The sequence below is a fragment of the Varanus komodoensis genome, unplaced genomic scaffold, assembly GCF_004798865.1.
Source record: "Varanus komodoensis strain SLA01 unplaced genomic scaffold, ASM479886v1 scaffold4, whole genome shotgun sequence".
NCBI classification, from domain to species: Eukaryota; Metazoa; Chordata; class Lepidosauria; order Squamata; family Varanidae; genus Varanus; species Varanus komodoensis.
Genome location: NW_025335941.1, coordinates 42,702,640 through 42,719,788, shown reverse-complemented (window position 1 = coordinate 42,719,788; position 17,149 = coordinate 42,702,640). Strand labels below are relative to the sequence as shown.

The following is a 17,149-nucleotide window of genomic DNA, read 5'->3' as shown; positions in this document are numbered from 1 at the left end:
CTTGCCTAAGCAAACATACATGCCATTTGCACATTTGGACATAGAAAACATATTTAGCTGCTTTTGATCTTTATACCTACTTACCAAATACTACTTCTGTGCCATCATTTGTGGGGATGCTTTAAAAATATATTACAAATTATTGCACATTTTTTCATATTTATTTATTATATTTTGGTTCATGAAAAAGCATTTAAGTAATCAAGTAGGTTTTGTTAAGTTACATGTAACGTTTGACTAACCTCCCTGTTTAATACTACATTAGAAATGCAGTTACAGAATCTTGTATGCTTGTGTGACATAAAGCTAACAGTTCAAAGTTTATTTCATGAATGTTATTATTTACATTTTAGAATATTGTCCTTGAGCAAGTCCAAGTAGTCTCAAAGCAATGTTTCACAGTTAACATACATTCATTCAGCTTGCTTCTATAATCACTCAGGATGAAAAATTTAATTTTGATTTAACTGCCCAATGAGCTGATGAAATATTATCCTCATTACTGAAGAAGATCATTGTGCTAATTGGTGCTTCTTGGTTCAAGAAGATAAATTGAAAAATTAATTAACCCCATCATGTCTGTATTCTTAAAATAAATTTAACAAAATCCGTGTATTTCATAATGGGCAGAATGTGCAATGTTGGTACAAGCAGTTTGCATTATGATTTTGCATAAACAGACTTGTGGAGCTAAAAGACTGTTATAAAAACATGTTATTTATTTATTTATATTTAATTTATTTATTAAAACATTTTTATGCCACCCCATTCACCGAAGACTCGGGGCGGCTTACAACAATAAGTTAAAAAAAATAATTCTAATATTAAATAAAAAAATATAGACATTAAATTAAAATACAAAAATACCAATATAAAATAAGCTGCCCTGGCCAGATAAAATCCAATAATATTAACAGTTAAAATGCCGCTTAAATAAAAAGGTCTTCGCCTGGCGCCGAAAAACAACGACGGCGCCAGGCGGACCTCTCTGGGGAGCGCATTCCATAACTTAGGCGCCACTGCAGAGAAAGCCCTCCTCCGAGTACCCACCCTCCTAATTTCTGAGGGTTCCCAGAGAAGGGCCTCTCCCGCCGATCTCAAGGGGCAGCCGGGCATATATGGATGTAAGCGCTCCTTCAGGTAACAGGTATTTCTATTAGTATAGTATAAAACTGGGGTGTAAACCTTGTTTCTGTCAAGGATCATGTTGTTTTGGGTTAATGCCAGGTACCACGTGCTCTTGGAAAGTTGGACCAGAGCCACACCCTTTTCTTATTTTGTTTCAGTCCTTGCTCTTTCTATTTCCCCTTCCTCTTAGCCTTTTATTCTCCCGGGCCTTTTATTTTTTGATTGAGCTATAGCTGTGTTTAGTGATATGCTCAAGTAATAGTGATTATGTATTGTGTTTGACTTAATATGAAAGCTGTCCTGTGTACAAATCAACTCAAATTCATTATGATGATTATGATCTTCCTATATAATAGCATTAATATGAATAAAGATAAATGCATATAATAACTTGATTGAAGCACATTTATGAATCTAAAAATCATAACAACTTACTACATCCATTCTTCCTAAACTGACCTGCTATAGAGTTGCTTCCAGCTCATGTCCTGGATTCCTGCAGCTTTCTCTTTCCCACATGGCCTCCAAATCTATTCCAAAGGATTGATGGACTCTCTGGTCCAGATCTGGAAAGTACATGAGATTGTAGGGAAAAGATACAATTTAGATTGGAACCAGTGTATCTCTCCTGTGCTGGAAACTACAAAACAAGATTACAAAAAATTGTTTTTTTTTCTTCCTGCTCAAATCTGCTTGCTTATCGTTTCTTCTTCTGTGAACAGGGTCATGGATTAGGTTGGTGGGAACATGAGAATGAATTACATGTTGAGGTCTCCCATCCAGGTCACTGCCTAAAATGTTTAGTTAAAGAAAGGAAGCCAAGATCAATTAAGAACCATGTTACCATTATATTTTCTGTGGTTGGCTTCTAACAACTACAAGTGGAATTCATTCATTTGTCCTTTGAAAAACAACTCCCAAGAGACAGAGGACCATCAGGGACTACATATGATGTTGTACAGAGAATTTCATCTGGTGAAGGAATCATCAGATATTATAAACCATTCTTGTACAAACAAAAAATTATTCTGGATCCCTAATATACCAATAATAACAGGTGCTAAAAAAGTAGCCATTGCTAAAAGGGGGTAAATGTAAGATAATTAAGAATAAGTCTTTAGTCACTTTTCAAACTTGCTTACTGAAATAATAAGAATGATTTTTCTTTCTAGTCACAGTGTGCCCAATATGCTGCTGACAGAAGAGAAGAGGAGAAGATGTGCGATCACCTGATCAGTGCAGCCAAGCATCGAGATCATGTTACAGCAAATCAGCTGAAACAGAAAATACTGAATATCTTAACAAATAAGCATGGTGCTTGGGGAGCTGTGTCACATAGGTATGTTGTTAATCATCATAACACAATTATATGCTTCTGACCTGGTATTTTAAATGGATCTGTCATGTCTTTATAATGCAACCCTAATGCATTTCACCAAAACCTATTCCTGATCATAGAGCCCATTATGAGTTTTAGGCATAGTCTAGTAGTGAATGCAATCTTACATTAAGGTTTTCTATTTTCAAATGAAGAGTCGGTCATCAGGTGGTGGGTTTTGCAGTTTGATTTCCAGCATAGCCCTTCAGATGCTCTGATTCCAAGCTGTATAGGGCTTCAAAAGTAAACATTAGCATTTTGAATTGCACCTGGAAACAGACTTGAAGCCAATGTATCAATTTAAGTATTAGTGAAGTAGAATCCCTATCCAGTTAGCAGTGTAGCTGTATCTCACCAGTAGCAGCTGTAGTTTGGATGAACTACAGTTTCTGGATAGTCTTCAAAGGCAAATGCCCATGGAACACATTACTCTGTGTCCAACACATTTGGACACTTTGTACTCTGAGACTGGTAAGGAGGCCTGGGAGTGATGGGGAAGTGGACTGCTGTACTTGAAGTACTGTTGCAAACTGCCCATATAGTTGTTTAAAATTATGATAATACAAGCTCACCTAGAATGTATACTAGAAACTATGGAAGGCTTTCTCAAGTTCAGGGAGATGCCTGCTTGGTTAATATGCTGAGTCAAGGAAGCTATAGTAAGCAAAAAGTTTTCCTTTTGAAACTGAAATTCTAGCCCAAATGTAAGGAACTAAAAGGAGTAAAACCATGGTAAAAGAAATGTGATCTGGAAAAAATGAGAACTAGAAGGATTAGAAATCATATTAATTTCAGAAACCAGTAAGAATATAGATTTGAGGATGATTATGTTAACAATGAATCATCTATCTTTTTTGAGATCCAAAGATGTATTGTAGCTCAAATAGCTCAGTTAGAACATAGCCCATAGGAGAAAATCTGAATCTGGATATATAGAATGAAAAGAGAATGATTAAAAAGATGTGATTAGAGCAACCTGGCTGAAAGTAAAGGAAATATAGATCAAGAAAAGCTTAAATGAACAGCCATCAGAAAGACATAAAGAAATAAAAACAGTAGTCAAAGCCATCCTAAGCAAGACAAGATACTCAATAGAGAAAAAGCTGTCAAATAAAATGTCAGATGAAACACAGGCTGCCAGATAAAAAGAGAAAATAAAATTTAAAGTGAAAGAAAGCTAGTGCAAATGCTAAGGTTAAGTAAATCCTAGCTAAAAGTGAAACTGAATATTGAACGGAAAACCAAAGAAATAAGACTATAGAAAAGATGAGTAACTGAGGCAAAAATGGGGGCAGGAGATAAGAAAAGACCCATCAAATAATGAAATGAACTAACCACTGAAGGAAAGAGATCAAAACAGCACTTCTCGCAACAAAAGCCAAAGCTGATTTCAACATCAAAACTGATTCTTTGCCATTGAATATGGTATGGGAATATTTAAATTAATGAAGTCATCACGTGAAATGATCAATGATCTATAGCTGCATTCATTTGCAAAAATTTGGTAACTTAATATGTGAAGTGCTATTTACAACATTTTTTAGGAATATGTGTTGTATTAGTTTTATTGTGAGAACGAAAAGCATATACTTTATATGTGATGTATTGATACTCATTGAAGGTGAAATCTTATATACACATCTGGAAAAGTCCCACTGAATGTAGTTGGGCTTGAAGTACACATGCACAGGATTACATTGTTGGTCTATTATTCCATATATTCCTTAGTTCTTTTAAGACTTTATTTCTTTATCAGTATGCAATTATGCTATATATTAAAAATGGATACATAATGCTATATCAATTTGAGGTTAGGTTTCACTGTAAACTACAAAAGAGTAGGTGAAGAGTGTGTATAGGGAGCATTTAATCTTCTGAGGTGAGGCATACTGCTACCAGGAATAGCACTTCCTCTCCTTTTTGCTTACATATCTTTTCCTCTGGAACCTACGTACCTTGTGGACTTTCAGGTTAAGAACTTTTTTTTTAGCCAGAATTAACAAGTACTTCAGGTAGTGTTTAGATTTACTCCTGGTGACTGTGTCTCTGTTATCCTTGTAATGATGGCTGCTTCGTATTTCATTCTTCAAAATACATGGAATTGCATACAGGTGTAAGCATGTGCAGGTGGGTTAGTGAAAGCAGATTCCCTTGCCTTGTTTACACGGCAACCTTGCCAACACAACAAAATAATACACAGAGAGTCTGGGGCACTTGCTGATTGGGGCTGAAAAAGAGGGATGATCTCCCAAATTATATGGAGGTGTCTTTCATGTGAAGGATATGTACAAAGGTGAAAATGCTTAATTTGTAATTCCCAATATATTGTAGCTACTGTTAAGAAAACTTTCTTATGCCCCAATCAGCAATATTCTTAACCCTCTGTGTAGCATTTACTGGGTGCTGTAGGGAGAGAAGGGTGAAGAAATCCACTTATCTGAATATGGGAGATACAGACTGGGAGTCTGAGGTGTCCCGCCAGGTGCCACTGCCCTCTGAATCTGAATCTTATAATCCTCCATTGAACAGGGAGTTCTTGAGGAGCATTTCCATTATATGGTTCTTGCTTCCTTAACACTCTTTGTCGGAGATTCTGTAGAGATGTTGCTCTAGAAGTGAATACTGGCCCTTTAACAGTCAAATCAAGCACTTGAGGAAGAGAAGCTTCTAGAAAGACTGGTAGCCTAGCAGAAAACTCACTCTGGCTGCAGAATCGCTCTCCACGGTCCTGAAACCAAACCAAAATTCTTTGGCTGTTATTGCCATATAGGCTGCAGTTCAGAATCTGCTCAGTTCTGGGCCTGTCCACATAAGTTACCTCCCATCATAGACTCACCCCAGCTGCAGCCTTGAGAATACAGTGGACTTTCCGATGGAGCAGGACAGCAGGACATTAAAAAAAAATCTAGTACTTAGTATAAATGGAAACTTTTTAGCAAAGCGACAAGAAAATGTGTTTCCATATCTCTATTACTGACCATGTGCAGGTCTCAACTAATCCTCAAACTTAGCATGAACTTTCTTGATAATTAAAATTGATGCTAAAATGACTGAGGAAGATAAGAAATAATCAAAGTAGTGTCATAGAAACATAGATTAGTATTTTACACGCTGGCTTTATGGCAGGTACAGACTTTTAGAACATGCATGTTCTGTTGAGAATTCAGACAGAACAGCTTGGATATATCCTGCTATCTCTTGACAGGTTGTTGTTGTTGTTTTTAAAAAGCTGGAGAAAATTGATAGCATACACACAAGGAATGCTGAAGTTATGAAATGAGCTGGATCCATCTCCCATACTATCTAATCCCTAAACATATTGATATTTTCAGCAACAACAAAGGCTTTGGGTTAGGTTGTAAACTTGCATTGCCCAGGGGTATTATATTTTGAAGTACTAAGACATGTATATATTTCATCAATAGTAGACTATTTAGGTTTATGGCACTTTAAGTAACTCAGTAAAAACCTTTCAAATATGCAGAAAATGGTTTACAGTCATCACTGTTCACTTAATCCTGTGACCTTGGCATGTTAGTACTCCCATTAAGATTTATGTGGGTAGATCAATAAAATAGGTGATGTTCATTTTTCACAGATTACAATAATTGTTTCAGCTACATAACTTCCCAAAGGAAGCCTGATGCTGGAGCAACTTGGGCCCTCAGTTCTGTGCAACCCAACTCCCTGATTTTATTTTCTTCTCCCCTTGTGGTACTGGTATGTGGATCCAACCTTGACACCTCATCTGCTTTTGGAAAGCTCCTACTATGTTTGCCCTTAGCTTCACTGATGATTTTGCTACTGGATTTTCTGTAATTTCAGATTGCCTATTTATTTATTTATTACAGTTATATACTACCCCAGTAGCCCAGAGGTCCATTAAAACATTAAAAATCTATATACAAACAATAAAATACTCAGATGAAAGACAAAATGTTAAAAACAACACTAAAAATGCAAGCAGGAATGACTCCATATAAAAAAATTAATCCCATATTACAGTAGTAGTAATATAATATTATAATATAATTATATAAACTTTTCCAGTTATTTATTTTTACAATATCTCATGAATAAAAAGATATTTGCCTGGCACTGAAAGGATAATAAAGATGGTACCAGGTGTTCCTCTCTAGGGAGCATATTCCAGAGGTGGGGTGCCACTGAAAAGGCTCTTCTTTTTACCACCCCCTTCTTTAGCTGGAGGTCCCTTGAGAAGGACCTCTGTAACTGATCTTAATGAATGGGTAGGAACACATGGGAGTATGTGATCATTCAGATTACCTGGTCCCAAGCCATTTAGGGCTTTAAATGTTGAAATAAACACTCTGAATTGGGTCCAGATCTCAACTGGCAGCCAGTGCAGCTGATAGAGGACTGGCATGATATGATCTTGTGGGCCGGTCTTTGTTAGTAGACACACTGCCCTATTCTAAGTCTGTTAAAGTTTTCAGACCATTTTCAAAGGCATGTTAACATGTTTCTATGTAGAACATGTTACAATAGACAAGAGATTACCAGAGCGTGGATAACTGTGGCCAGACTCTGCCTGTCTAGATAAGGCCACAGTTGGTGAATCAGTTGTAGCTGATAAAAGGTGCTTCTAGCCTCCAAGTCCACTTGAGACTTCAGTGATAATTCCAGGCCTAGGAGCACCCTAAACTATGGACCTTGTCCTTTAGGGGGAGTGTGACCCCATGCAGGACTAGTTAAAAATCTTCTCACCTCTGTCTTGTTTGGATTGAGTCCGTTTGTTGGCCCTCATCCAGTCCATTACTGAGTTCAGGCACTGATTCATAAAGAACACTGCCTCACCTGGGTTAGATGAAAAGGGGAGGCAGTGGGGGTGTCTCCCATCCTTCACTCCACTCCTACCTTGTTTCTGGCATTCCTGAGATCTCTAAACAAGTCCCACTGTTCCCCACCCCGTGCCACAGCTGTGGGACAACCACATTCCTAGCTTCCAACCAGAAAATTTTCCCAGCAGGTGCCCACAAGGGCACTTTGGAAGAGTCTTTCCAGCAGGATGCGCTTTCCTTTTTCCTGCCTCTGTCTCTGCAAATGTCCTTTATGTGCATGGGTGCAGGGGATGAGCCCCTGGCAGCATGTGCAAGTCTGCACATGGGGAAGCATAGATACATGTGCTGTGATGGAGTGGAGAGAGGTGGGTTGGTGTTTATTTTTGCACATTGGCACAAAGCAGGACAGCAGAGAGGAGTGTTCTGGTAGTGCTCTCTAGTGAGTAGGCAGTTGTTTTGCGGAGCAGCAGGACAATGGGGAGAAAAGGCAGAAAAAGGCTAAGGCCATGCCTGGGTGAATGAGTGGACCAATGAAGGAAAATCAGGTGAGGCAGGAAGAAGCAATGCACCCTGGGACTGATTTTCAGCCATGGGGTCTGATGGGATTTATGCTGCCATTTGGAAGGAAAATGGGAAAGCATGGAATCCCTGCATGCATAGAAGCCACATGCCTGCCTGAACCCAAGATACGAGGTGAGAGAGCATGAAGTGTGGTTACCATGCAGCATTGCTTAATGTTATGCATTCTTACAGCCACTGAGGAGGGTGGAAACCACACTGGTATAGAAACCACAATGGTCTGTCAGGCACATCCAGGCAAAAAGTATGAACCATGGAAACCACACAACTGCTTGTCATGATGTGTGAACCCAGCTAGCATGTGGAATTTAACAGAATTATCCTGAGTGATCTGTCATGTTCTGTTATTCATAAATAACCTAACTCAGTTAAAACAATTGTAAGTGCTCCTTTGCTTACTCAAAGCTAGCTCCAAGCAGTAGCCCTTATATCTGTCTAATAGTACAGAACACACTCCTGAACAGACAAGGTCATGAGGAAGACATTTGTGTGCACTTATTTTCCTGATAAATGAGGAAGGCATTGCAACCCTTTCTGAGAAAACATCACGATTCACATACAATGAATCACTAAACACTGGGTTCCCCTTACTTTAGAATCAACATGTAACACATGCTGTAGTGGTGTCTATAAGAAATTTTTAATTCATGGCTGTGTATTAAAGATTAAGTGGACACAATTCAGCTTTTATATTTATTCCCACCAGCTGTATTCTGTACAACTACTGTGCTTGACCATGGCCATTGTATGGGTCTTATCGGTGGCAACAGCCTGAACATTAGAAGTGGTGAATATTGATTGAATAAATCTGAAACAGTATTTCAGAAAACTTATGAGCTGTTCCATAATGAACTATTGAGCCAAAAATATCTCAAATCAGATGTCAGGATGAAAAATAAATAAAATATACTAACCATGGGTATTGTGGTTTGTGTCAATCCAGAGCAAAATTGAATCTGCTTTTTACAGATTTGGGTCGAAATTATTCTCATGGAGATAGATAGGAGAGACAATGGTGGTTCTGCAATACTACATAGATAATTGGACAACATATGGAAGACTTTTTGTTTCAAAATAATTTCTTTGAACATTACCCTTCAAATTGGTGTAGCACATAAGTCTCTTATTCAGTGAAAAATGGCAGTTTCATTCAGGGATGAAATATAACCTATTAACCCATTCTCTCTTCAGTTAAGTTTTCCTGTGAATTCCATTCAGCTGTAAATAGGCATGAAAGAGTATCTTCTGAATTGTAGCAACCAACTTTTGTAATCTTTCCTTAGGGAAGCCTGTCTGGGCCTGCTTTTACAAATAAGAAGGCAAAGACTTGTTGCTTGAACAAGATTTTATGGAGCAGTACTCTTGGTGTTTTGGTCAAACACTGCTGACCAATGCAGTTGGTCTACAAAATCTTTTTTTATTATAATCTGTTAAACTATTTTGGCTGTACAAATGGAGAAAACATTAGATGCTTATTCAGGAACCTAGTTGCTGGCTTGATTGGCTAGCTGCCCTCATTGATGCTAACACTCCAAATGGGGAAGAAGGGGAAATCTAGCCAATCAGCAACTGTGTGCTTACATGTTGTTGATTGACATCCTTCTGCCTCTACTACTATTTTCCTTCATTGTTTTGTATTGACAGAAATTTGCCTTTGGTTGAGAGAAGGTTTTGTTCCTCATCCATTGTAGTGTAGGAATAATTGAACAGTTGCATCAATGAAATCACATTTTGTGGTAGTTTAGAAGCCCCTCATTAATTTTACCCCTCCCCCAAGTTGCTTATATATTTTCTATGCATGCTTTTATTTGTATATTTTTAGTTGAAGATCATGATATTTGTAATGTGTATTCCCCTAAAAAAAACCCAATTTTTCCCTTTTAGAAAGTGATGTTATATGAAAAGTTTTTAAACTCAGTAAGAATAGCAATAGGCCCAAAAAAGAAAAAAGAAAAAAAGAGAATGAAAGTGATGCATTATTTTCATGATCTAAGTGCTGTGTGGCAGCAGCTGAGCAGTACACTGTTTTCAATGCTACATTAACTTTTCCATTAATGCTGGTGCTGTAAAATATTAAGCCCTTAAGCAATATAAATCTGCTGTCTGATTTGTGTTGCTTGATACATTTGCCATAGTTGCTTGTTAGAATCACCATTATGCTTTCTATTAGAAAGTGGCTTTCCTTTTTGTTTTGATGCTAGATTGGTTTAATAGGGTGCCTGGAGAAAAAGTGCCTTATTAACTCAGTATGTACAGATTTAGGCCCACATCCCCTGAAGAACATGGTCCATAAACTCATATAGTGGCTACTGTTGAATTATTCTCATCTGGGACGTAGAAAACAAAGTACAGTCTGGCCTTTCACATGCTGGACCCATCCTCAACTCTGAAAATATGTAGCCACATGTACCATTGCCACTGAAATACAAGAATAGCGCCATTTTGCCATATTTTTTTAACAATTCCAAGTAAAGATGGCCAGCTACCTTTTATAAACATACACTGTTTGTCACCTAGTTTTCCAATACAGTTGAAAGAGCTGTTCTTTCACCATCTTTATGTGTTCCTACTGATTAAAAAACCTGCCTTCTTTATACTTACCAGCTGGTTTGAAAAAAAAAATGAGTTTTTGTACCTGACAATCTGATATCTATACTGTGTTTCAATCAATTTCATGTCCTTTACCAGGCACTGAAGTTACATCACCCTGGATGATGCTTTATGCCTAGGGCAAAATTGTTCAGATAGCAGCAGTTCGTATGCAATGAGAGTAAGGACGATGCATCATTTTTCACTGCTTCCTTACTTCATGTGCTGTTGCTACTCAGGAGCTGGAAAGAGCAATGGAAGGACAATACTGGGATGGTATATTAAGCATCAAATGCCCAGGCAGTAAAGACCTCAGTGGCAGCAAGAGTGAACTCCAAAAAGCCCTACTTGGGCCAGAGATGTCATTTAGATTAGTGAGTGCACAGAGCAGTTGAATCTAAATGAGCGGAAGCCAAACTGGGCCATATGAAAGAGATGTGATTAAATTTCATATGTGTTGTTTTTTAAATGAAATAGGTGAAGAGCAGAGTCCAGTCAGGACACTGGTTTAGGACAACCAGTGCAGTAAAATGGTTAGTGTGTTGGATTGCGATTTGGAGACTTGGACAAATGTTTACTTTTTTCCTGACACATTGTTTCATTTTCTGAGTGCTCTTTGAACCCAAATCACATTAAGGGCTTATAGAAAAAATAATGCTTCAATTAAAAACAAAGGAAACTGAACCAGTAATTTTGTAAAATTTGTTGAATTCTAGAGGGGCTTACAACTGAATTAGGATTGCATTGTTCATCTCTGATTCTCTCTGCCCCCTCAAAATACAGCATGAGATGCTTTTCAAACTTCTGGATGGTCTTTGGAATAAAGATTCTTCAGATTTTTGCAAGATATCCCTATATATAAATGAAGATAAAAAGCTGGCTTTATTAGAGTTTAGGTTTAAAAGTCAGGTAGTACAAAACACTACATTATGCCTACATCTTTTTAACAAGGCTCATGCTCTTTATTTAAAGGGATATTTCATGTAATCTTTTGTCCACTATCAGTGAGTGGCAAATAAGGCAGGCATTTTTATGCCTACAGCTATTTTGAATTTTCCAAAAATCAGGAAGCACTGCAGAACAACATTTTCTAGGAAAACAGAACGATCTCTGCTGTTCTATCAGAACTCTTATTTTCTTCTTCCCAGAATCATTCATTTTACTCACTATCCCAGTACAGCCAAATCATTCTAACTCATTTGGGGTCTGGGGGTTAAATGACAGAAAACTAGACCTCATTTCACTACAGCCGATTAGAGTTTGCAAATATGGCTGATACTTTTGTTGGAAAGCTCACTAAGAATGTCATGCTGCCTGAGATAAATGTTAATTCTATAAAATATAAATATAAAAAGTTAAATAAGTTTTTAAGGTCTCTTTAATACCAGGTTGAGCAGACAGTATTGCAATTCATGGGTATGGTTAAATATAATATTTACAGACTGTAAATATTATATATTCCAGATACTGTTCTGATTGTAATAAAGTTGGAATTTATGTGTACAAGCAGGGTGGCAAAGCAGAGGAAAAGAGGGTAATAAAATGGATCCCTACAGTTGGGTGAGACTCTCAAAGTATATAGAGAAAACCTGCTTTGCATTTATTGATTTTGGGGGGGGGGATCCTTTTGACCCTCCAAAATTGGTGGGGGCCAATGGTTTTGCCTGTGTGCTGTTCTCTTGCTGCCAGTGATGAATGGCAACAGAAGGACATCATACAGCAGAAGCAATGCTTGCAGAAAGTCATTTCAAGACTCAGGAGATTACCATTTCCATCACTTGCTGGACCGGGACCATGGATATGAAATGGATATGACTAGATTCTCCCTGTACACCATTGCTTTCAACAGAATATAAACCTGTATGTGCGTCCATGTTCAAACAATGTGGTTTCAGTAGATAGCATCCCTCTGATTTATGTTCACGGTTCGTGATCCAGCAACTGATATGTGTGTGGAAGTCTGTTTCCATGTCCAAACCTCTTCAAATAAATTGGTGTGAGCAGAGTTAGGAAGAGATAAAAAAGGAGTAAAAATGTGTCCCGCTTTGCCTTACTCTAGTTTTTTATTACCTACTTTTTTGTTTTGCTTCCTTTAAGTGCAGTTACTAGTGATAGTCTTTTTTGTTTTTTAATGATCGAAATACGTGAGTAGATGAAATCTTAAGTTTTGTAAGGTACTTAAGGGAATAAAAATGTAGTCTGTTCTAGTCTTAAAGCACTGTGTTGAAGTCCAAAAGCCTTTAGTGTATAATGGAATAATGTGAAGCTTATTAGATCTTTATGGATCCTGCATAACATATGTATTTGTATTCAGTGCTTAAAATGAACCAGTCCTGTTCACTGAAAACTATTTGGGCAGTGATTATTTTCTCTGTCATCTAAACTATATTTCACTAGACCTTTCACTACCTTTTGCTGAATGAAACAAAGTTTATGAAATACATTTCAAGATTATTTTCAGTAAAGTTGATGATATATGTTCTCTTGCTGAGGTTATATCAGAAAATCAATATTTGTAAAATTGAAACAGTATAGGTTTGTATTGATCTATGTGGCTAAATCAAAACTAAAGGCTTTGTAACAGCTTTCTTAGACAGCCAGCTACCTACTACTGGCAAACTATCAATTTTAGCTTTCTACTGATAAATCAGCTTGAAAATTGGATGTCAAATTTTTTCAGTGAAGTAGTGATTTTTTTCATGCCCTTTAACCTTTCTTTATATATTAGATTGGTTTATAAGGTTAAGCTTACCTTCTGTAGCCCAGTTGTGGAAAAAAGAAGACATTTAGATGAAATTGTTTAAGGGAGAAAAAACAAAGTTATTAAAACTAAATATCATTGCCTTGTTTGTGTTTGCTTGTGGAGAATAAGTATTTTCAGGTTTCACTCCTCTCATATATGTGTGTGTGGGTGGGTGTGTGTGTCAGATGGATCTGGTTTCATCCCTGTTGTTTCAAATAGGTTTCATCTTAAGATTTCAGGATGTATTTCATTTCCTAAAAGTAGATCTAGCACTGCATTGTAGAATTGATTTCTTGTTGTGCAGGTAATTTTTTAACAACTGATCTAATTACTCATTACAAATTTGTAGTAAGAGGTTAGTTTTTCAGTAGATAGTTATATATCTTCTCTTTCTTTTTTTATAATGGTACATAGAATAAATGCTATCTTATCAGGTATGCCAGTATGTTATAAGCTCTAAACTAAGCTATTCAACCTGGCTGTAAGGCATACAGAAGTCTTCTGAATATAATATTTGATCCTTGATGACATTGGACTGTTCTTTTATTTGTGTACTCCTGACTATGACTTAACTTAAGAGATGGTATTGATCGTGAAGTCTTGCTGGAGAAAAATGTGGTATGTATTGATCTAGATAGAAGCATTTCAGAAGCAGTTTCCCTTGGTTAACAGTGAGTGTCATCTTTCAGCCATGATAAATGGTAATGTTGTGGTTCAGTATAATTACTTTGTGGTGAAATGAACCACTTGTATTCTTTTCCTAACCCATTCCCTGATATCAAGGGGCTACCACAACCTTACTCTGAAGGCCATGATTTACTGAACTAATCATCCTCTTAATAGAGAAAAAGTCTTCTCCAATACATTCTCAAATTACTTTTAAGTGCAATATTATTTTTAAGCGAATTGATTTGAGTCTATGACTTTTTATGCTAGCTGTTTCCACTTTCTTTTGATCCAGAAAGGCTATCCCCTTAACAACAATGATGTGTGTTTTGAATAGATGGAGGAGGGAAATTTGGATTTACAGCATTTTATTTGTATTTTATTAGTGCCTAAATAGTATTGTGCCCTTTTTTATTCAGTACCCCAGATCCAATAAAAACAGTATGAGTTAAAATCTAAACAACTAGAAAAATGAAAACTATGATACAAATTTACAATGACAATATCTACATTTACTTATATGCAAACAATGCTGTATTATAAAACAGTTCCAACAAGTGATTTGTGCTTCATCATTATATTTTGTAGGATTACTTGTTAAGTTACAACTACTATTACAAACTCAATAATCTTATTGAAAAGTAGGCTTGCTATTGCTGTAGACTTATTTCCAAAGGTCAGTTTTATTGTCTAATTCTAAATCAATGACTTCACTTACATACAAGTCCAGAATTCATACCAGGGAGAGCATCTATTCTACTGCCAATTGGTCCTACTGGTTATTTTTCTGAATGTCTAACTTTAACTTTGCTTGAGGCTATAGCTCTTTCCTCTATTATTAGCTGACTGAATAATTCAGTTCACATATTGTTGCTAAGATATTTATAGAATGTATTGTGACCCCATGTCTTAATGCTTATAGTCTGTCTAAATTTAGCTGATTTACTGATTTCCATAAATCATCCTTCATTCATGTTTGGTTGCCATTGGCACATATTCCCAGTTTCTAATTTTTGGTGAACTGATTGAAGTACTATTGTAAGAAGCTTCTCATAGCTCAAAGTTTAAAATCTAGGCCTGTGTGGATTTTTTAATTATGCTAAATTTGTGGTTTGAAGCAAAGAGGTCATGTTACATTTCAACTGCACTGTCTTATAAAATGAATTCTGTTTTATTCATATGGGAAGTAACAAAACTACATTAATTTCTTGTAGAACTGACATAGGTTTAGTTAGGACTTTGCAGAGACTTGTTTTCAAGTGGTATACTTGTAATGTTACCATGTTACCTTTATTCCAAGAATATAGCTGTACCCATCAGAAGCAGCAAAAGATATTATAGGAAGGCTTGAATTGGGAATAGTTAATATAAACTCTTGTGTAGTGTTGGGAAGAAAATATTCCAAGAAAAATGAAGTTACTGAGGTTGAGTATTACTTGCCATAGGGAATGTAGTCATTCCTATGTGCATATTGATATCCAGAAAAGTTTAAATAAGCTGATTTAAATACTGTATTTCATCCAGGTTGATTAGAATAAATGTACTCTAAAATTATGGGCTTGCAGCCTACCTCTTATTCTCTTCATGGAAGAAGGCTTTCCTGCCTTCACTTTTTTTCTGCAGTGCCCTGCACTAGTCAAAATGTGTTATCATGAGTTGAGACATCCTCAAGTACATGTTGGTATGTTGTGCAGGAGTATTTGCAAAAAAAAAAAGAAGAAGGAGAAGGAGGAGAAGGGGAAGGAAGGAAGGAAAGAAGGAAAGGAGGGGAGGGGAGTCCTTCAATGAATACTAAGAAAGTCTAAGGTATAACCTTTGACAAATTTCCAAATGGAATTTTGGAAGCAAAGTTATGAAACCACACTAATGGTGTTTATTTTAAGCAGAAAAAAGGAAAGGAACTACTCCATGGGAAAAGCAAAATTAAATTTATCAAACTTTAAGAAATTCACTTTATAACCTCCTCTTATGAGGAATACTTTTACATGTAAACAAATTTGAATGTGTTTTTCTAGCCATCTTCTAGCCTTATTAAGTAGATATTCCTTATCTATATCTATACAATTCCATAGCAAAAGTTATCTATGTGGTGTATAACCATTAATAAAATACAATGTAAATAACAGTAAAAATCATACATTAAACTAAAATTTAAGCCCGATCATTGACAATACCTGCCCTTATGAACTAGCTTAAGTTGATAAATCATTTTAGAAATCATTTGTTATGACTGGATGCAGACAGTGTTTAAAGCAGGTAACTTAAACTTTGCTGGATATCAGTAACCGAGTAAGAATGATTCCTGACCCTTTAGCAAAGATGGTGGTCTTAACCTGGTACCAGAAAGGTAGGAAATTTGATGTTGAGAAGTAGAAAAATCATTCCATAATTTGGATGCTACCATAGAAGTACCTCTCTTCCTTGTTGTCACAGATTGAGTATCGCTTGGAGATTAATTTTGAAGGTAGGCCTCAGATGTTGAGCGTAGTGTCCAGGTAGTTTGTAGCTGGAAAAGACATTCCATAAAATACTGTGATCCCAAGACATGTAAATAAAAACTCACTTCATATATTGACTAAGGGAAGCCAATATATGTAGACTTGCAAATATCCATGTTGTGCAAACATCCATGACATCTAGGTCCCAAAGCCAGGAAAAATGCACATCATTAGTGACACCAACAGTGTGTTCCCACTTCCCTTTCAACTTGTGGCCCCTCTTAAAGGGCAGTTTAATCACTAGACAGACCATGAAAGTGCATGGAGATTAACTTTCTATTTACTCGATAGTCTACTACCAGACTGTCAGAACATGTTAGCACATAACCTGAGAAGAGTATACAAAATTTTTAAATTATGACAATTCATGTCAAAGTCCTCCGTAAAATGAAAGATGTTTTCTGAGCTTTCTAGTGGGATCAGATGCTTCCTCTTATTTTTCAATTTTAAAGAAAGTATCTTGTATATTTATTAATTTCTACCCTGCTTTATAGCCCATGAAAGGCAACTTTGCTGCACCTAAATCCAATACTATGATTGTGCACAATGTAATTAGCTATTTCATGTTATAATACTCCCAAATGTTAAACCATTTAGAATAACTTCATTTCAATGTGATTGTGAACCATGGACAAGAACAAAATTAGTTGAGGTAAAAATAAAAAATAGCATATTTAGCAAGCAGCTGATCTATTTGTAAAGGGAACCATTTTATCTATTTTCTTTTCCTTTACAGAATCCAATAAACTGCTATTATATTCCCTTT

General features: G+C 36.4%; 1 protein-coding gene across 16 annotated transcripts in view; it reads left to right on the top strand.

The window, feature by feature from the left end:
- Positions 1–17,149, top strand: part of NBEA (neurobeachin) — a 450,384-nt gene that overhangs the window by 206,154 nt on the left and 227,081 nt on the right. For all 16 annotated transcript variants that reach the window (XR_006415936.1, XR_006415934.1, XR_006415933.1 and 13 more), the window contains one exon: positions 2,301–2,467. Coding sequence is in view for 12 of the 16 variants with exons in the window: in XM_044442661.1 (XP_044298596.1) it covers positions 2,301–2,467 (167 nt within the window). In the remaining 4 variants the exon portion in view is untranslated. The remainder of the gene's footprint in view (positions 1–2,300; positions 2,468–17,149) is intronic.